Genomic DNA, 22,630 nt, shown 5'->3' on the forward strand with positions numbered 1-22,630 from the left:
CATGCAGCTGAGAGGAAGTGGAGCTATGTGGACAATAACAGGCTGTGCTGTATCTGAAATCACCTTGAACCTTCCGATAGGTTTACATACTGTACAAATTAGGAGTATGGAAAGGATCTCCAGTGTGCTACCTTTTTTGAATCTAAAACTAGAAGAACATAATTAAAACCACTGTTCCTTGCTCATTGTAAGTATAAAATGTGTCAAGGTCTTTGATTTAAAAAAAACAAAACACTTAATAATCAGCAACTATTGGATGGATTGCAATGGAATTTTGTGAATGCGTTCATGTACATTACTGTGTAGTGTTGGTAATTCCTGGACTTTTCTTCTAGTATTAAGAAAATAACACAGCTAATTCCATAGGGTGCTGTATGTATGTGTGTATATATATATATATATATATATATATATATATATATATATATATATATATATATATATATATATATATATATATATATATATATATATATATATATACTAACCCAACTAACACAAGAGTTGCAACAGTCTTGCACTTTTCTTCTTTTTGCTGTAACAAAAAATCTGAAATTTGACTTTCTTGATTGTGAGTTGGAAAACACTTTTTGAATCAACCATACCATTAACACCATTCAACCCACAATATTAAAATGACTGAAGAGGCTGGATTTCCTTTTAGTAATGCACCTTTAACCTCTCAGCATTAACCCACTTTACACAGCCTGCAACGAGTGCATGCCAAGGTATTAGGCGTTATAGACGTGATGTTACTGGACAGCGATATCAGCTTTTTTTCCACTGTTCTCCAGCTGTGTTGTTGGATCATATTACAGGTGGATGATGGACCTGAAATGTGGCTCTGTAACAGGATCTAAATTCATGGCCAGATTTGACCTTAATAACCCGTATACTCTCCTCTGTGGTGAGTAGAGCGATGAGCCGGTATGTTGTGCGTCAATGTGGACTAGCCCAGTCTGCTTCCCATAAACCTGACTGAGCAGAGTGGACATACGATGGGTGACCTCTGACCCCTGCTTTCCCCCTCAAACTGCACTCACCATGGCAACGCCTCAAAGAAGCCATCTCCACTTCCCTTTTTCTCTCTCACACTTTCCCTGTTTCTGGGGTTTGTTGTTGCCACGAAAGTAGTGTTTCCTTCCAGCTCAATGACAGACTGACCTTGTGGAAAAGGGAAAGCCCGGACATGTCAGATTCATGCACGCTATTTGACAATGTTCACTTACATTTGGCAGGTCTCTGTTTTGTATTATTACATTAGATTCAAACTCACAAAGTTTCATTTAGAGTGTATTTGTTTCAGAATAAAGATATCAAGATGCCAGTGATGATATTTAACAGCATCTGTCTGTCTCTTTTTACACACACACACAATGTAACGCCTTTTTACTTTTGGCTTATTTGTTATACACAAGGGTTAACTTTTGTTTTCTTCATTTAGTGCAGTTTTAAATATTCCATTATGCACAAAGGACACAGTTGTTTTGCATATAATAAAACATGATAAGCATTTTTGGGCCGTAACAAAACTTCATTATAAATTCTTCTCACGCACATGGCTGGAACCCAACTAACATGAAACACACTGTCGTTGGAACCGTGCTGAGAAATGTTACATCTATATCAACTGAGTGAAATATTGAGCAAGTCTACTCTGCAGCCATATGGGAATGTAAATTAAATTCACACAGCATATTTTTCTGCTGGTCCTGGAATGATGACAACCACAAAGCAATACTTACACTGTGCAGTTTATCCCATTTAAGATCAAAACAAAAGTGTCTAAAGTAAAACTCTATACAATGTATCTGGACACTTAATTATGATATAGCCTATCTAGGGGGTAACATCCTGTTAAATCACATGCTTTTAGGAGATGACATTATTGCGCCTCACACAGTATGAATATATATATATACAGGCTTTTCACAGTTCCTCTCCTTGCTTGGCTGCTGGGTCATGTAAGAACTGGATGCGGAGACTGCAATCTGTCTTTGTCTCCACAGAATTGTGTGTGTGTGTGTGTGTGTGTGTGTGTGTGTGTGTGTGTGTGTCACACTTGATGAATAGGGTTTCTATTCACATGCTTGTGGAACAAAGCTACTGAGGAGTTCAGGCTACTGCTGGATATCCTGTTGATATCACACAGGCCCATTCTTTTGACTGTGTATGTATGTGTGTTTGTGAGTTAACACACATAGCAGCCGTTGTACAGTGCTGCTGCATGGTTGTGGTGCATTACAGATTCCTATTGTGCAGCTTACAGTGGTGTGTGTGTGCGCGCGTCCGTGTGCGCGTCCGCTTTGAGCAGGATGCCTCATTCCAGTAGCATTCAAACCACTGTCCTTCAAATATCATTGCAAAAAAAGAAAGATCGGTTTGACCCTCCATTAAGGAGTAACAAGAAGTACAAATCACTATTTAGCCCCATGTTAAACACCTTTGGCCCTTTTTGCTCATGTCATGTCAGTATCAAAGCACCTGTATCTCCATGTCCCAGCTGACCATGCAGATTTTACAACCACATCCTGACACAAATTTGACGTTATTGTTGCAACCGTGGCAATCACTTCTGTCAATTATGTTAACAGCGTATATCTGCCTAATATGTTTTTACCATGCAGAGTCAAAAGCTATTTTGTTCGTACTGCTTTGGTCGAGCAAATTAAAGTGTTCATCAAAGTAATTGCTAAGATCTGAAAACACAGAGACATTTCCACATGGAAGTTCAATTATTTAATCTGCTTTATTTGGACGTAAAAGGTGAATGCATCCAAAATGTGAGTAATATTATTCCTCATTGCGCAGGAAAACTGTTTCGCAAAAGTGGTCGATCAAAGTTATACCAAGGAGTCTGTCTGCAAACATGTGATTGACGTTTACAACAGATAGTTTTGGATAACAATTTTACTGTTCGGCTTCATTTTCTCTTCCAAATAGGTTTGACTGTAACAAGAGTGTGTTGTCCCAACGGCTTCTTTTAGCAATGTTTTCATTCAGCTTGTTTGTATGCATCTCCACTGAGCTTTGTCATGTGCTCAGAAGGGAGTGAAAGGGGAGAAGAATGGGGCGAATTCTGTCGTACAAGTGGGGAAGAGGACAGAGACGCGAGTGTCAACAGGGCCACTTATTTTTAAAACTCACTATCCTCAGCTGTCACACGCGCACACGCACACACACAAGAGCAGTGACAGCAGAGCATCTCCATGCATCTAGCATCAGGGAAACTCCAACAATGTGGCTTTTTTTTCTCCTTCAGCTGCAAATCTGATATTGCATATTCAAGACATTTCAAATATTTCCATCCCAACGGTTGATTTTTATCACTTTGACAACAGACTTATGCAGCAATACCAATGATGGATGCTGCTAGTTTGGTGGTTTATGTACATGGACTTTGCACATTAATGTATATGTGTCGTCAGAATCAGACAAAAAGAACTAATTTCAGGACGCCCATATGACATTAGCGTTAAGACATCGACCTTGACCTTCTGTGTCTTTATTTCCTGTCATTTTCTGCTACTGTCTTTAATAATGGCCTTCGGTACTGTATTAACAGGTCTTACCTTTCCCTTATTGTATCTAGCTCTAACGATCACTATGTACTGTATGAATTTTTTTTTCTTTTTGGTAATTTGAACAAACTGACCCTTTATCACTGAAACACAGATGGCAGCTGTAGATAATGTCATTAAAATGCACACATCAGATACAGTATGGTGGTTCAACCAGTCCTCAATATACTTTTGATGTAGTATATTGTAGTATGTAGCATCTTCTATATCTACACGCTTGTTAGTTATCTTTTAACCTGGGCTTGGAACTTGTGAATCACTGCAATATAATAGCTACAGTACCATAAAAGGTAAGGCATCAGTGCTCGCTGCATCTGTAAATCTAAAAGCTTCTCTGGATAGTGTTCTTGCTGTGGCATGTAATTCTTTTTGTTTTGCAGTAATTCATTTGTGTTGGCAACATCTTACAGATTCAATCGGCTAACAATGTGCTTTTGATTTCGGTGCGTGCGTGTGCGTGTGTGTGTGTGTGTGTGTGTGTGTGTACAGATGTATGAATTTACACGTATTTGCAGCACGTGTTACAAGTGTGCTGTCGTTGCCAGCATCTATCGAGAACATAGCTACGGGGAGCAATATGACATGCATGATGTATCTGCAAATACGAGTCAGAAGAACCTCTCACATTACCTCACCACGTCGTCGGCCAAAATGTACAGTGAAACATCCACCACGGGCCAGTAAGCTCCACACAAATACATGCAAAATGTATAAATTACTATGAAGACATAGTTTTTATTTTTTCTCATAGGTCTTAAATGATAAAAATCACTACAGGACTATTCTTTTTCAAGCATCTGAAACAAAGTTGGCTAACTTTAGAAATCACAGTTAAACAGCCATTGAATTATTTTTTTTGCATGAGTATTTCAGGGTTTTGTTGAGCCAAATGAATATTAAACAGACACTCTAAAGTCACTATCATATGCAAAATACTGAACAGAACTCACTCAACTGTAACTCCTAATGACTTCACCTGTAAAAGTGTTAGCTTTCTTTTAATAAACAATGTAAACCTTTTGAATGCTCATTTTATTGGTGTATAAACTGTGATGAGTGTTTTAAAGCCCATGAAACGCATATTGGTCTGACTTAATGTACCTTTGCCAAAATTTAGGATTAGAGGTTAGAAGATACTCCATAATATTGTAATGCTCTGCTTAAGGTTACATTTACGACGGTTTAAACAACCACATAGGTTTGAGCTTGATGCTAAATTAAAGCCCTTTCTTTGATTAAGAAAAAACAAAACTATGACTCAGCTGTTTAACTATGAACTGACAAAATCCAGGCCTGAAGAAATTAGGGGCCGCTAATTTCATGTATTTTTATTTAAGGTTTATTGTGAAGGCATTTGTGGAAAAGTCTTCATTTTTAAGGGTTTAGGTATAGAATAACAACACATATTTTCTGAAAGTGTTAACCAACCGAAAAAAGTTACCAAACGTTCATATCGACTCACTATGACAGCCACATCCCTTATTATGCGTATAAGTGCACATGCTGATGGCTAAACACAGTTCCAATACATATTCAAAGTTTTTACTGGAAGCAGTTGTAAAACTGCAAAAACATAATTGGACATCACATTTAATGTTAGGATCCCATAAGCCAGTGTTTGACCAATATATTGAAGTATGTAGTTTCAATAACAAGGAAACTGGCTTCACAGAAGTATAGATTGGGCTTCATGTCAAGAAGAAACCAAATAACAAAAGTAAAACGTGAAGAAGAAAAACATTTGATAGCTTATGCTCGCTTGATTGGCAGTAATCCTAAAAAAAAACGAAATCACTAAATGGCCGTAATAAAAGATTCTTACAGATAATGCTTCAATAAATGCATATTAGGAGTAGATAAAAGATGCCTGACTAAATGGTGGGTCTAACAAAGTCAGTTAAAACTGCTGTGAAACGGTGCCAGTCGTGGTTTCTACTAGAAACACAATGCTGGCAGAACAAAATGCAAGTGTAAGTGCATCTGAGGCTGTGTTTTTTAAATGCCTCCTCTGTCTCCCTTCCCTTGGGTCTGTGGCTGGTTTTGATGTTTATGAAGGAGAGCACGTGGAGTTTGGCGGCAGCCGGAGTGGAGAAATGAACGACGAACGGCGCATTTCACCCACAAGGTGCTGAGAGGAACTGTCAGGGGCAGACAGGAGAGGGAAGGGAGAAGGACGCCAGAAACAAATAGAGCACAGAGGGACAAGAGAAAGGAGGACTGTGTGGAAAGATGTATCGTTTTGTGTAGCTCAGTGGACACATAGCAGAGAAATGTGTGTCGCAAACGGGCATTTCAGTCGCATCACATCTGAAATGTGTGATCACTGTTAGTAATGTATTGCAACTGTTTCATACCCAATGTCAGTGCATCCTCATTTGCTCATCTAACTATGTATGGTGACTGATTTTGATAATGAAAACCTGAAGATAACTACTAACTGCATCCTTTGAAGCGTAACAATCGTGTTTCATACTCAAAAGGGTTTTGGCTTGATTATCACTTTACTGTTGTACCAGTGCTTTAAAAGAAACAAACATACAAAATGATGATTCCCTACGTTCTCTTTTAATATTTGTTTGTCCTGCATAAAAACAATCACAATGAATTATTAACTTGTATGGTTCAGCAACATCCTGATCTGTCTGCAGAGCTTTCACCGGACTGTCGAGTCGCTGCTCGTCTCTCACAGATGACTTTGCCATGTGCCTCAAAGAGAAGGCTGTGCGATGCTTTTAAGAGCAGAGAGTCTTATACCTAGATGCTATTCATTTTCTCAGCGTTGGGGAACAACGCCGTAAGTGAGCAAAAACATATTTCTATAATTCAACATTCACGTCCACTAATTGCCACTGTAGGCTGTCAGATTTTAAAACCTGTTTGAGCTAAGGTTTGAACAGGTGATTTTTGCTATTTGTGTTATTGATTTATTAAATATGACACTTAGTTGTTACACAATAACACTTACTTATTTACAATGAAACTAATTGACATTAATATATAGTATATAACCACCCTTTTTGTTTGTATCTCACTCCAACGTTGTTATAGTGTTAATTTGACTGTGTGCATCACAGCCTATACTACTAATGCTGCATGGATTGTGACAGTGTACAGTATGTTGGAATACTTCTGGAAGAACAAGAGTCTTTATTTTTCTTTACTGGACACTGTAAAACCACAGTTTATCCTGCAAGGTCGGAATGTGGTCTCAGTTTGGTCATACTTTAGTTATTTCGACGCTACAGAGCCACTGTGACTGTGTTTCACTGAACCTATCCCAAGAGACAGTGTTGTGTGTGCCAGTGAGTGTGTGTGTGAGTGTGTGTGTGTGTGTGTGTGTGTGTGTGTTTCTGGCAGCACGTGCAGAAGCTCCTCGGTCTGTGTTTCATTTCAGCAACTGGCAAGCTGCAGCAGATCTTTACGCACGCACGCACGCACAGATATTTGCATGGTGTGTTACTTTCATGAACTTGGTCAATTACACCCCGTCTGTCTTCTCCCGCTACATTCTCTGTCCTTTCCCTGACTCCCATCTGTCTTTAAATGAGACTCTTGATCTATCCTCTCTTCTTGTCTTCTTCTTTATTTCTCTGCATCCTCATCTTCATTTTAAGTTCTGTCTGTAGTTTGCGAGACTCCTCTGCAATGCACATTTGCTTGTGCACGTTTAGTTCTCCTTTCTCTGGAAAAGAGGGAGATCCCTGCTGGGGACTGGGGTTGACCACATCATACAGTTATATATATTTTTTCCGTTCTTCTTCGACCATGAAAGTAAAGGAAACATTTGCCAACACATCAATACAGTTGGTCATCAATGTATGCAGTTTCTACGAAAGTTAAGAGCGGCAACAGGAAACATTGTTGTGAAGACGACCCGCCTTGAGTTTCAATGGACGGGAAATAAAACCTGCTGTGAGTGTCTGTCTCCGAGGAGCTCTTAGCGCCTCATGTATTATTTGAAAGGCATCCATCTGTACGAGGCCTTTTCCCCACCACACTTGGCTAATGTGACTTCAGTTTAACTTTTTGCACTTCTCGGCACACACACACACACACACACACACACACACACACACACACACACACACACACACAAAACCCTCCGCACAAATGTAGGAGCTGTCAACCTTCATCACTAGCGCCACTGGGGATCCACTCACTGTATCCACCTGTCTGCATTTAGTCTCTTTCCACTCTCTCTCACTTTCAGTAACGGCATAATAAAAAAGGACATGATTGTTTTTTTCTTTCATGGGCGTATTGCATGTTTTTAGGCCAGGAAACCAAAGTAAGAATGCAACGCTTTATATGGTGCAATGACCTCACTGGTCAAACAAAACATCAGTAAACCTAACTGCCCCTTCTTCTTTTCTCTCCATTCTCTCAGGTCTGTCGACGGCCAAGAGGAAGTTTGCGGACTCTCTCAACGAGTTTAAATTCCAGTGTATCGGAGACGCCGAGACAGATGATGAGATATGCATAGGTGAGCTTGCTGATATAAAATCCAATATATTCCCAGAGGAGAGCCAAGACGGTAAACAGTGCTTTGTCATGTCTCGTTGTTGAAATGGAACAGTCACATCAGCAGTGATTTAAAGAACAGCTTGGATTTCAATGCTATTTTATAAAAGGCCGTAACAATCGGTCTTGAATTATCTGAATCTGTTCATTGTTTTTTACTATGAAAGCTTCAACTGGAATTCATCTGCTAATTGGGAAAACCATATGAAAAGTCTTGTAATTTTAACTGGCAGGCAAAAAACTTTACATTTAACATTTAACTAATAAACATTAAAACAAACTAAATACATTTTTGTTTTATCAAAGTAGTATTATTTAATTTACATGTAGGATTTTTCTAAAGCATACCTTATTTCATGACCTGATAAATTAACTTTCTTCTGTATTTGGCAAAATGCAGAAGTCAAATTGTGCAAAAACCTAATCCATACTCTTCACTTTGTTCGCACATCACATGATGACAACAGACAACTCAATCTATAAATAGATTTTTCCAGAGGCATCAAGCTCGTGTGTTGTGCAGATAACGGTCAGGTTTTTACTGTTGATCTCTCCTCGTTCTCCACGTCAAAAGCTGCATTTTCATAAACTATACAGTCAAGATTACAATGCCTTATCCTCTATGATAAAAACATGATAAAGTATTTTTCTTGAAGGGGCATATTTCACCGCTCTTGCTTGTTGCACATATCCTTTTTTATGTTGCTTTTATCTGACGATAACTCCTCCCCCCCCCCCCTCTCCAACCAGTGTTAAAAGCTTCATGCTGACCCAAAAAACATGAGAATATTGTGTCAAATTGGCATTACAATGGTCTACAGTACGTGGCAATCCGATTGTTTATTCCATGAACTCCCCAGGGCCTTGCAGTGCTCTTTCTGTCACCGTCCAGGCAGCCTGCTTTGACACATGCAGAAGTCACCACACCCTCCCATGCTGCCTGGCTCTGTCGGTGCAGGCTGCAGCTCCTCACTGGCCTGACCCACCCACTACTGTTGTTTAACTAACCCGAGCAGCTATCTGTCCTGAACAGCTTGCTGCTCATGGGCTGCACCGCAGCTCTGTTGTTTTAGGGATATTCAGTCGCACTCATGTCAAAACTTGTTTCTTCTCTCCAATACAGTAATGATTTCACTCCAAAAATACCCACAGCATATACATTTTTAACATTACTTTTGAAAAAAAAATGAAAAAATAGCCTCTGTTAGTGTTACTGGGTCTATATGTTATTCTCCTAGTACCACATTCATACTATTCTATGTGATTTATTAAGACTGTGTGTGATTGAGCTTACTGAAAGGTTTAACTGCATTTTGTGAGCTTTATTAAAGCATTGCACTGTTTTTCCAAAGCATTCCTTGCATAGTCCTGAAGATCTGCTCCTTTTTTGTTGACTCTGACTTCCAAGAATCAAATCCCTTCACTTAAAGTCTAGTATTTAAGAGCGGAAGAGTGTAAGTGCGTGTTGTTATAATTCAACTTGGGCTTCACTTTATATTTGTGTGATTTTTACATGCCTGTGCACCTTCTGCACATGCTTAGTATGTATGTGTACTCACAATGTCTGTGTGTGTGTGTGTGTGTGTGTGTGTGTGTGTGTGTGTGTGTGTGTGTGTGTGTTTTGAGTGTTGGACAGGGACCGAGGCAATTGAAATGGAAACTCTGACCCAAAACAATGTATCCAGTCCTCGTTTGCCAGAGTGTGGGGAAACGAGCACTGAGCTGTGAAACAAACCATATAAAATGCTGTTTCATTTCCCGTTAATTACTCTGCCGTGTCATGACTTTAGAAACATTTGTGTGAGGGCCAAGAGCTTTATACCTGCCACCTTGTGCTAGCTCTCTTCAAATACTCTCCCCTTTTCTGTTTGCCTGTACTTGTGGCTCTCATTAACTTTCCCGTCTCGCTCTGTCTACCTACATGTCTGTCACTAGCAAAGTCTCTTCAGGAGTTTTCAACGGTCTTGCAGAACCTGGAGGATGAGAGGACACGTATGGTGAGTGACCCAACACATTGTCTGAAATATTGTGGTGGTTAATGAGAGGGAACGGCAACTCTGATTTTGCATTATGGTTTTCAGTACTTAGCAAATAATAGATATTTTTTAGAATTCCTGTAAACTAAGAAACTGTTTTTTTTGTCCTTAGTCATTCCTCGAAAAATATGTAATATCTGGTATCATATAATATTCGCAAATAGGCTTTGGTTTGTGTGTTGAACCTCTACATTCAGAGGTCTATGATGGTTTCAGCTTGCCATTTTATTTAAGTGTAACTGAAACTGATTAGTAACCATTATAATCTTTAAGATTTCTATAATATAGTAATGCATAATTGCTTGTCTGTGATATGTTATTTATATACGTGTGTGTGTCCCTAGATCGAAAATGCGAGCGATGTGCTGATTATGCCTCTGGAGAGGTTCAGGAAAGAACAGATCAGCGCAGCCAAGGTGAGGAGGCGCTAGTGCACGGCCACAGGACTGGGGACAGAAAGACTACCACATCAGTATGCATCAGTATTGAAACATAAATCTGTAAATCAATAACATCCTTTAACTGCTTCTGCAGCTCTTAGAGCAGACACCCACTGGAAATATAAAGATGATAATAATACATAGTTGTAGATTTTGGAACTGTCTTTTATATTGATGACTAAAGATCTCAACACACTAAAAGGTGGAAATTGTTGTGCAACCTTTGACCCTTTTGATGGAGGACCGCAAGTGAAAAGTTGCAGCCTCAGCAACGTTGCCACTTTTTAGACATTACTACAGTTTATCTGAATTTCAAATAATTGTATCTATATATCTAGGTCAGTAAACTGTTAAAGTTTATAGTTACATTATTCTTAAATTTTCCTTTGAAATTATTTGGTCACAGAAATGTCACTTCTACTACACCTGCTGGCCTTTTTTAAATGGTGGGATCCTTTATAATGCAGGATGCGTACACTATTGTCTTTTTTTATGATCATTCCGTGATAATTTGAGTGATCATGAATGTATACAAACTGAATTAAATTATAACCAGACAAAATAATCTGAGCCATTTTCAGCGTATCTTGGAGATTGGTAAAGGCAACATGTATCCTGGCACTGTTTCAACTAAGTCTTGTAAAGTGTAAATGACACTTTACAAGACTTAGTCTTTATTGTGAAGTTCACCATCGTCAGCGCAGTATAGCCACACATTGGCCTTGTACCAAGAATAAGAGACCGTGCCTACAGGCTTGTAATATAAAGCTGTAGTGTAAATACATAATACACACTTTTTACTGCATGTCTTAGGGTCTCCCGCCTCTCCCGTAATTATCCATGAATCTCCATGAATCAAGGACTGAACCATCACTGCATGACCTCAATAGAAGATTAGAGGAATACATAATCCTGGCCATAAATCACTGGGGGGTGTCAGAGGCCAGCAGGGCTCCCTCATGGTGTGGCCGGTGCTGTCTTAGACTTACATTGTGTGTAAATCATTTTCTATAGGGTATGGAAACATTGGAGTAGGTACACAGAAACATGTTAACTCAATATCTACTCAATACATATTACATTCATTTGACTGTTTAATCACAATGTATTGCACTCCTCAACTCTCTCAGGTTAAAGGATAAGTACCACACTGTACATGTTTGAGTGATCCCTTGCCCCATGTTTTAAAAACGCCATGTTTCAATTTTCAAATCTCCTCTCAGCCGGTCATGTTGCATTCACCCTGAGCATGAGCCCTAGATGGTGAGCCCCGGGGGTTCCCTTGATTCATGCAGTATTCATCAAGTGCATACTCTGCTAAACCGTCCGTTTAATGCAGGCCATTGTTTGATTGTACATGGTGGCCAGATTAAGAAGTGAACGCATAATCTGGACAGTGAGGTCGCAATGAGCGATGTACTAATCCCAGTTTAGCCCTAAAATAACTGAACTAACAGCATCTTCGCCTGGCACAGTTCCACCTCGTCTTGACACGGTTTTTAGAGAATTACAGTGGATAAAGAACAGAATCATGTTTTAAACTGCTCGTGTTAAACAAATCTCAGGTCTATTCACTGTGGTATTCACACAAATGAAGATGTTGCAGAAATAAGTGCACAAGTAATTCACTTCCTTCGACAGCCACTGCCAGCATAACTAGCACACCACTACTTTTAAAGGTAACATGAGACTGGCACCCTTGTGAAGGACATGGAGCCGGTGATGTAAGGCCCCTGTTTGTGTGTAAAAAATTAAATCTTTCCTGCAACAACAATAGAGATCTTTCTGCTACAGCTGCAAGGATTTTGGAGTGTTATGGTTTTGGTCCGATCGTTAAGATTTAAACACACATATATGAGCAAAATTAATGATTTATGTTGCGATCATTTTTGCTTTCCACTGATTTAAGCCAAGGGTAATCTGATTTGTTCCATCTTGGTGATGAATTGATGTGTCTGCAAACCTTCTGTGAATGTAAGTTTTAACAACAACTTGTTTAGGTTGACGCATTCCCAGTTTGGTAACTGGATGGGATATTTCTGTCACCTCAAGCCCCATGCAGGACCACAATACTATATATATATATATATATATATATATATATATATATATATATATATATATATATATATATATATATATATATATATATATATATGGAGGAACGGGCAGGGAGTGACGATGTATTGTTGGTTTGACGCGTCAGTGGGACCTCCTACTTATTATCAAAAAGGTTCCTTTATTTTGCTCTCCTGTAAATCATCAGTCAGCATCACACTGGGAAGTGATTGCCACCTGCTGGCTGAGAAGGGAAGTAACTTAAACCGCTTTAAATGCCTCTAACTTTTTTACCAGAGATTCAGTTTAAAAAAATAAATACAAATAATCGATTTCTGGAAAAACATGACATTTATACTGGTTGTGTAATTTGTATTTATATCAAACGTGTGACATTACTTTGACAAAGGAAGTCAGTTAACCAATCTTCCTGTATTTTAATGTATTCATAGTCCAAATTGTGTCATGAAACCCAAAATGAAGGACAGACAGGAGAGGGCGGCAGCAGCAGTCATGGCGGCCATGATTTCCACAGTGAATATGAAAGAGTCAAAGAAGCAGACTTAAAACAGAGGCCTTGTTGTTAGATTCCTGATGTGTTCTGCAGCTGCTCCTGTCTGCTCCTCCTCTGGCACTCAGGACTCTTCCCTTGGTTGAAGCCGGCTTGGCAATAAAACCTGTCATGTGACTGCACCAGGAGTTGACCTGTTGATCACAGCATTATTGATTCTGACATTATTTCATTGTTGTCATTGATCTGGGAGTTTTATTTCCAAGAGGAGTTGGAAAAATGAATTCACACAAACACAAGTAACCAGACTGGACGACTGGCAAGTCATGACAATCAAGTACATGACAGATGAAGGAAATTCATCACATTAATGTAAAAATGTCATTGTTGCTCATTGATTCGCAACATTCCCTTATTTACCGCATACATTTTGGTCTAAATTATCTTATTTGCACTAAGGTATGTCAACGTATTATTCCTCAACCCTACCTTCTGGCATCAGTAAAATTTAAGATGAAAATACAATAAAATATTGTCAATAGAACTTTAGCTCACTAGTGATACAATTTGTGTATCTGTAACTTGGAATTGTAACTTGTTTTCTTTTTATCTTTTCATCGATTAAATGAATAAAGTGTGTAAACAAAATGTCGGTTAACAGCTGAAAACCTTTAACCACAATTTCAGGTCTTTTTAGAGCTTGATTTGTTCACCAACAGGCCAGAAAAACCCAAATATTAAGTTTGCATCGATGTAAAACAGAGAACGCTTCTCTCCTCTCGTTTCCCTCCATGTCTCCCTTTTACTAATAGCCGTATCTCCCCCTTCTACTGGATTGAATTAGATTAAAGTTTACTGATCCTAACATGAGCAGAAGACCGTGGTCAGTAAAGAAACAACTGCCGCGTGGTTTTTCCTTCATATTTTTCTTGATCTTCTTGGACATTTTTAAATTTTTCTCAGTATATTTCCGCACAGCAGTCTTAGGAAATACACACCCTGCTCAATCGGTCCCTGGTTTGTCATCCATCTAACCGTTCATCTGTAACGTCAGTGACTTCAGCTCTGATGAAACGGTCTGTTGTTTAAGAAGCAGCTGTGCTCCCTGGAGGAGCAGTCTCATATTGGACTCTCCAGAAGATGGAAGATATTATGTGAAAGTTAAAAGAAATCCACATTCAGTGAAGTTTACCTTGCCGCTCTAACATGTTTTCCTATCTGCACAAGGGCTTCTGTTGACTGCAGATAGTAGTCACTGATCAAATTACAGGGACCATTTTGATATGCGCGTCTTTCACCCAAATTGTCTGCCACCCAAATATAAGTCGTTTTTTTGTTGTATCTGTTTATAGGAAGCCAGAAAAAAGTATGACAAAGAGACGGAGAAGTATTGTGCAGTGCTGGAGAAACACCTTAGTCTTTCAGCAAGAAAGAAGGAGTCCCATCTACACGAGGTAAGATGGTGTCTGCCATGTATATCTGTCTTCTTTCTCCCGCTTGATCTGTGACATTTCTCCATGAATGTCAGTCTGTCACTTTTTCTAATATCCTTCCTCCTTGTAGGCAGACAATCAGGTCGATACCGTACGGCAGCATTTCTACGAGGTCTCTCTGGAGTACGTCTTCAAGGTGCAGGAGGTCCAAGAGAGGAAGATGTTTGACTTTGTGGAGCCCGTAAGACACTTGTTTTTTTCTTTTTTCTTTAATGTAATATGCCTGTTTTTATTCTTTTCCCCAAAGTTGTTGCACACCCATGTTCTTTTTCAGCAGTGGTATGTGTTAAATTTAATCACTCTGTCCACACCCAGCAGCTGCTCGCTGCAACCACAGTCCTCTGTTGTTGACACGCAGTAGTTTGGAGGTTGTGCTGCCTCGCTCCAGGGCACTTGAGTAAAGAGCTAAAATCAGGCCTGACCCTCCTTGAACCCTAAACGTTTCTGTCCAAGCCTGTCCCAAACGCGAGCAATTTGGGGTCCGAATTTAACTAAACAGAATTTCCACTGCAATATGAATGCATGAATAAATGAAATGTAACAAGTCCTGTCAGTGCAGTAACAAACATTTGTGATCCGATCAACTACATGCACCCTCTACTACCGAATGTTCAACACAACCCAAAAACTGTCACATGTCACCGCCATATATATTAGATGGAGATTGTATTACATGTCTCGAAAAATCAATGAGGCAATAGTCAAACGTCTATATTGGAATTATGCATAAAAGTAGATTATTCAGTTTTGCAAGAATGTTTTTTGCTATAATTAATAGAGGCCAGTGAACGCAAAGCACAAATTAAAGAAGGTAAGATCAAATTAAAATGAAGATAATAAATGGCTAATAACAAAACACATACCCAGATCATGGTGGATATTTTTCCTCATTCATTAGTTTGGAGTTGGGACAGGGTTGTGGTTGTTAAATCAACGTTGGCGCACACCCAACTAATCAAGCCTGGGGTGATTTTGAGCAATTCTGTACAATCAAAGCTCTACATCAGTGGTAGTTGCAAAGAAAATAATAACAATTTGTTGCACACACACCACAGAGATTTATGTTCCGTGTTTTAGAATATTGAATTGTCTCTTTGTCCAATGGCAACATTGTATTTCACAGTTGGTAATTGTTTTGTGGTACATATATAGCTGCAAATTCACCTCATCTCTTTGATGAATCTGCAAAATAAAACCTGCCTGTCCACTTTGTCTCCTCTTCACTCTGTTTCAATCAATCACTTTGTTCTTCTTCTGCACTTTCTCTCTTCGACCCTCAGCCTTTTCCTTCTCTACATTCTCTTATCCAGTGTCCATTCGTCTTCTTCGCCTCCACACTGCATCTGTATTTATTCCCCGTTGTACTCATCTACCTTCTTGCCCTTACTTATTCTTTCTCTCCTTTTAGCTATCTTCATCCTTTCTTCTTCTTCCTTCATCTACTTAATTTTCCTACTGTTTTTGTTTCCTTCAGCTGTTGGCGTTCCTTCAAGGCCTCTTCACCTACTATCACCACGGCTACGAGCTGGCAAAAGACTTCAACCACTTCAAGACTGATCTCACCATCAGCATACAGAATGTAAGGATACGCACACACACAAACAAAGCAGGTCACACCATAACCTTCAGCAATGCACGTAAATATACGTTATGCAATAAATTAAAAAAATCTGTCTTTAGAAATATATATTTAAAAAAAAAACAAATGTAAGCAAAAACATAAATTAGTTGCTGGATTACTGTCATGTATGTCCATCAATGTTTTATAAGTTTTACATTTGGAAGGGCTTTACTTTCTTCAGTAATCTTCAACTGAAAAGGCTACTTCACTTCACCCAAAATGCTACATTGAAGCATTCATGTTGAAAGTTAAAAGGCCATCAAAAATGGCACCAAGGAAACATTTTAGAAGGTAGAAGATGTCTCAGAGAAAATAACCCTCCAAAAGTGAAGAGGCTGCAGGCTGACAGGAGTTCAAAAACAGTTACTCTGGCATCTGAAATTGCAATTGAGACCAAAAGAACGTTAAAAAACCTTAGGCAGCAAAGAAAAAAAGAGATTCGATTTTCAGGGATTGTAGCAATGAGCATTCATTACGTTTATGCCGTGACACTGTTGTTGCACGTGAAGCTGACTCAGGATCAGGCCACACAATGCAAGGCCTAAGCTGTGTGTTCCTCTGGGCTTGTGTTGACAGACGAGGAACCGCTTTGAGAGCACACGGTCGGAGGTGGAGATTTTGATGAGGAAGATGAAGGAGAATCCACACGAACACAAGAGTGTCAGCCAGCACACCATGGAGGGATACCTGTATGTGCAGGAGAAGCGTACGTACCGCCACACTTCTCTTTGTGCGTGTGTGTGTGTGGGTGTGTGTGTGTACACATGTCACATCTTACAATGAGGTAACTATTCAGCAGCAATTTACAGTGTTGCAGTATCATAAAATCGTGAGTGGACAGGTGTGTAGGCGCAGTACGTGCATGTTGGGCCGTGTTGTTTGGCACACGCGCACACACCCCTACACACACACCTACACACCGTCTCTGTCAGCAGTAGGACAAACGCACCACAATGAACCTATGGCTGACGAAGGCAAGTCTGATTTGTTGGAGACGTGACAGCAGCTCTGACCACGTGCCGTTACCATGGTAATCTATCTAGCACTAACGCAGGCATGACTAAGACTCCTTCTTTTTCCGACCCTTTTTATTTCACCCTGTCTCCCCCTCCTGCCTCTGTCTCTGTTTTTTTTCTTCTGACCGTTTGACATCACCTGTTTCTCTGTATTCTCCTCTTCTCTCCTGTGGTTTTATTTGTAACCTTCCCTCTCTTCACCCATCACCATTTCCTTCTCTCTCTCTTCCTCAGGCTCGTTTGTATCTACCTGGGTGAAGTACTACTGTACTTACCATCGTGAGCCCAAGAGGGTCACCATGGTTTTGTTTGACCCTAAATCAGGAGGGAAAACGGTGAGTATCTTTGGCATTTAAATATACAAGGTTACGGTGTCAGTAAACCTCTATCTGCTCTTTATTTATCTATATGTATATGCAAAGGATCCACATGTTTTGACACCCTCATGCACGTGTCACTACAGCCTATCTTCATGTTGTCTGGTTTTCAGTTGGTTCTCACCCAGTTCATCCCAGTGGGCTGCTCTCCGGTCTCGCATGTTTTTGGAAGTTTTGCAAGCAGAAAACTGTTCAACTATTTGAAGGGGAGACACCCCAGTTGATACATGCATTAAGGGAATAGTTAGTACAAAGTATGTTTACTTATACAAAAATGCCCTTATAAGAATACATATCCAGGACATAAATCTGAACGTTGGATAACTCCAGCTTCAAGATTCTTATTTTATTTAGTTGACATTAGGGTCACAGATTTCTCCCCCCTCCCCCCAGATTTTCTAAAATGTTATATTTAAATATGCAAATAATAAAATTATAACTAATTATATTAGTTTGTGTTGAATTCAGGATAAATCTACATACGCAAATAGACAACGTGTAGCAGAGTAAAATCATAAATGTACGAGGAGCGTTTCTGACGCACGGTGCCGTTTTGCACCAGCCGGCAGTCATACAGAGAAATATAATTTTTATAAGAGCGCTACAACAATTTCTCCAACAACAACAACAGCAGCCACAATAGATGAGAGTGCGATGTTGCCAAATATGTTTTTAGTAAGCAGCATGTCTCCAACTATTGCTATCTGTTATCATTCTCTCCACCTTCACACAATGCTGATGCAGGTTCAGGCCTGTTTTCTGAGGGTTTGAAACGTTGGATCACAGGAAGACGTTCAGCTCCCTCACACTAAGACGGCAAGAACATGTGAAGGATCATAGTCAAGATAATGACATCAGACCTGGCCTTTGGCTTTTAGGGTTTCTTAGTTAGAAAATCAAACTTGCTTGGAATGCTTTGCATGTCTGACGAAGCTAAAGAAGTAAATGTCTGATGGACAGTGTGATAGGGTTCAATCTCCGTGATGAGACGGTGCTAAAATCATTTTGATTGCTTCACATTGGAAGTTAGGCAAGTTGGAAAGCTGTCTGCTGCTGCAGTTGTTCTCAAGCATTAGAGGAAGGAGAGTGAGTCTGATTATCCAAAATGTACCCCATCATCTAAATGTCACCACCGGTGTGGTTAATCTGCAGTTGGTTATGCGTACCTCAAAATGATACTAATACCTGTTTCTCTCGTGTCAGGGAGAAGAAGAGAGCTTCGCGCTCAAGTCTTGCACCAGGAGGAAGACTGACTCGATAGAAAAGAGGTTCTGTTTCGATGTGGAGGCTGTGGACAGGTGTGTGTGTGTGTGTGTGTGTGTGTGTGTGTGTGTGTGTGTGTGTGTGTGTGTGTGTGTGTGTGTGTGTGTGTGTGTGTGTGTGTGTGTGTGTGTGTGTGTGTGTGTGTGTGTTCAAATCATGGATCATCCCGACAACTGTAGTAGAAAAACACTTTCTGAAAAAAGACCCAAGCAAGCCAGGAAAGAGTTAAATAGTTATGGCTTCACGGTTTGTTATAGGAAGTCATGGAAGCATCATGGGTTTGTACACCAGTGAATGATGTCTAAATGTAAATAATTACAGCTACATTGCTCCGATCAGCCATCCATTCAGCGGTTGGCATGTGGTCTTTTTTTTTTTTACATGGTGTAATTTCAGCTGTCAGACACATGGGGGTGCTCAGATGATTTGGACCTGAGGAGAGAATATGGAGGATGTTTGTCCTCTCATGCTCAGCCCCCTGGGGCTTCTCTTCCTACACTCCTCCTCCTCTTCCTCCTCCTTCTCCCCTGCCTCCTTCTCCCTCCTGGCTCCTCCTCAACTTCAACCTTCCTCTATCAAATCAACTCACCTTTTCATTATCTCATCCACTTATTTCCCATTTCCCCTTTGAGCTTTTATTCACATTACCAGAGTGTGTTGTGTGCTTCTGTTGATGTGTGTTTGTTTATCCTTAAGGTAACAGAAAGCGGTATTTTCTGCACGTTAAATAGGTAGTCATTAAAAAAACAAACATTTGATGAAGTCCATTTTGTGAACATTGGTTTTGCTTTGCATGTGTTTGTGTGTGAGTGCACCCATGTGCAGAGTGAGGCCGGGCACATGCATCTGTAGAGGACCAAGTGGAAACCTTTATCAGACTGGGTTGAATGTGACTATTTAGGCTGTGTGTGATAGTGCGTGTGTGCACACTGTGCAGGTTGCCTGCATCAGGGTGATTTTTATTTTTTGCTTAGTCGAATGAATATTATATATTCAGGCTAAATTCTTTATCCCTTTGTATTCCTTTTATGGTATTCATCTGTTTATCCTGGAAGGCGGTACCCTAGTCATGCCTTTGGCACACACCAATGACTATGATTTTGCATAGAGTGTGTCGTTTCTGTTGGTAATAGTTTGCTAAAACAATCCAAATTCAAATGTTCTTCAGGCAAGCGTGCGTTTGCATGTTTATGCAACTTGTGTGTTCAAGTATTTGCAAGCTTTGTTTCTAGTATTTAACACCCGTGGACTCTTTTGTGTGTGTGTGTGTGTGTGTGTGTGTGTGTGTGTGTGTGTGTGTGTGTGTGTGTGTGTGTGTGTGTGTGTGTGTGTGTGTGTGTGAAGGGCGGGAGTGATCACCATGCAGGCTCTGTCGGAAGAAGACCGCAGGTTGTGGATGGAGGCCATGGATGGAAGAGAACCGGTAGGTTACCACGGTTACTTGTGTGACACATGAGTGAGGAGAAAAAGGGAGAACATGTGTGCAAAACAAGAGCTCCGACATTAAAGATGATTGTTGTGCAGCATTGGTCCGTTTTCAGCATCCCTCCCTCTGCACATGCGTTGGTGGCGTTCATGCTCCTAAAAGGAAAGTTGAATGTCTCCCCAGCCGTTTGGTTTTATGCCATCTTGATATGCAGTTTTTTTTCTTTTTCCCTAAGGCTGGAAGCGTGTGTTAGTGCTTCTTTCAACACTCTTACTTAGTCACACTCCTGTCTCAACACCTCCCTCATGCTTGTGTCTACATTCAAACTTGTAGAGGTAATCACCGTCAATAAAGCCACTGCATGCTTGAACAAGCAGATGCTGAGCTCAGGCAATCGGTAGTAAAACAAGAAATGTTCATGTTTCACGTGAGCTTATCTTACCGTTGTTGTTGTCGTTAAGCCCTCTCTCTTTGTCTGCCTCCACCTGGATAGTCAATACAAGCTCACCGCTGAACACAGCTGCACAAAGCAACCACGCCAAATCCAGTTTTTCTGAGCCAGCCCAGGATTAGAACATAAACGCACACAGTCTTAAGCCTTTGTATTCGCTGTACTTCCTATATTAGGGTCGGTTTATTGTTATTTAGATATAGAACATTTATAGTTCTAAATTTAACCTCTTATGGATATGCTGTAATGATGTCACATGCTTCGATGTTAAAAAGCTCAAGCATGAACGTGTACACAGAACTCCAACTTAAACATAATATTCACACCATTACTAGAGGAACTGAAGTTATGCAGATTGCAAAAAAAGCCAACATTAAATGTTACATTTGTGTACTTTCCTCAATATGAGTATGCTTGTTTTCTCATACATGGAATTAGCACCATTTGCTTATCAGTTTTTAAAACTTAATAGGCACACGTAGAAAAATTATAACAATAATATAAAATATATCAGGGTTTTTTTTGTGTGAAATGTTGATGTTACATGTGATGTACAAATATGTCCTGCCCTTATTAGGCTTATTTGTAAATGTGTTTGTTATTTGCAGGTATACAATCTGAACAGAGACAGCCAGACTGAAGGCAGTAAGTTGCTTTAATTTATGTAAATGATGATGCATTCATCTACACATATTCAAAATACGTTTGTTTTCAGTATCTCAGTATTTGATTTTTGATCGTTTATCTCATTTTGGGACTCAAAGCAAATTCTTGGTCTTGCTCTCCATCAGTGGCCCAGCTGGACGTGATTGGGTTCAGCGTGATGAAAAAGTTTATTCATGCAGTGGAGACTCGAGGTACGTCAAGTCAGACTCTTGTTTTATTATTTTCGTTTTGTGAATTTCTTGCTTCTTTCATATGATGCCCTTTACATTTCAGTTCAGATTGTTCAGGTCTGTACTTTTTACGTCCCACCGCAGTAGACGGCAAACAGGGCATGTACGTCAGCAACAATTGACACAATTATTCAAGAGTCAAATATACTCGGTATACTCCACATGTAAAAGTATACACATGCACTTCAGAAGCAAAAAAGGAGCTGCAGAAAAGCTCTTTGCTTTCTTTTTTAATTTAATTTAATATAATTAGATGCATTATAGATAGATGACTAGTATTTTAGAGCTAAAATTATTCGTCACCTAGTCGATCACCAGAACATCATTTGGCCACGATTTTGATGATGGTTGAAGTCATTTTTCAAGCAAAATTACAAAATGTGGCAGATATGGATCTTACTGTGAGGATTTGCTACATTCTATCTTGTGTGATAGTAGATTCATAATATTTGGGTTTGGGATTGTTAGTCAGACAAATTACGTTATTTTAAGAGGTCAACTCAGGCTTTAAGATATTGTAGCAGTTTTATTTTTTTTATTTTTTTTTATGACCTTTTATAGACCAAAAGATCAGTCAATAAATCATCCATTGTAGCCTTTAATGAATACTACAAATCAGATAGTATGAAACCTTGTTGTAGTGTTGACAGACTCTGTGAGCAGAGGAGCGAAGGAACAACAAGCGTGTTTTTAAATCACCTTATCATAGAATGTATGATATATAACCAAACATAAAATATTACAAATCCTTAATGCTTTAAAAACTGTGTTTGTATGAACACTATTCATTAGTTATGTGGAGAGTATATTGATTGACATTGGAAGTGAATCATGACTTTAATGAACTAGGAATGTTATGAAGGCATAAAATGACAACTAAACGCCACATTACATACAATATACAGTTGACTGGAAAATTCTAATGTACTATGCACGTGTG

General features: G+C 39.5%; 1 protein-coding gene across 1 annotated transcript in view; it reads left to right on the plus strand.

Moving 5' to 3' along the window:
- LOC306733095 (rho GTPase-activating protein 26-like) overlaps window positions 1–22,630 on the plus strand; it is a gene marked incomplete at its 5' end in the record, with an annotated part of 87,658 nt that overhangs the window by 30,858 nt on the left and 34,170 nt on the right. The window contains 12 exons of the mRNA XM_079214287.1: window positions 7,969–8,064; window positions 10,038–10,099; window positions 10,483–10,554; window positions 14,500–14,601; window positions 14,711–14,821; window positions 16,115–16,219; window positions 16,838–16,967; window positions 17,512–17,612; window positions 18,858–18,952; window positions 20,262–20,340; window positions 21,403–21,439; window positions 21,586–21,651. Coding sequence (XP_079070413.1) covers window positions 7,969–8,064; window positions 10,038–10,099; window positions 10,483–10,554; window positions 14,500–14,601; window positions 14,711–14,821; window positions 16,115–16,219; window positions 16,838–16,967; window positions 17,512–17,612; window positions 18,858–18,952; window positions 20,262–20,340; window positions 21,403–21,439; window positions 21,586–21,651 — 1,056 coding nt within the window. The remainder of the gene's footprint in view (window positions 1–7,968; window positions 8,065–10,037; window positions 10,100–10,482; window positions 10,555–14,499; window positions 14,602–14,710; window positions 14,822–16,114; window positions 16,220–16,837; window positions 16,968–17,511; window positions 17,613–18,857; window positions 18,953–20,261; window positions 20,341–21,402; window positions 21,440–21,585; window positions 21,652–22,630) is intronic.

The sequence above is a fragment of the Taurulus bubalis genome (assembly GCF_910589615.1).
Source record: "Taurulus bubalis genome assembly, chromosome: 2".
Classification (NCBI taxonomy): Eukaryota; Metazoa; Chordata; class Actinopteri; order Perciformes; family Cottidae; genus Taurulus; species Taurulus bubalis.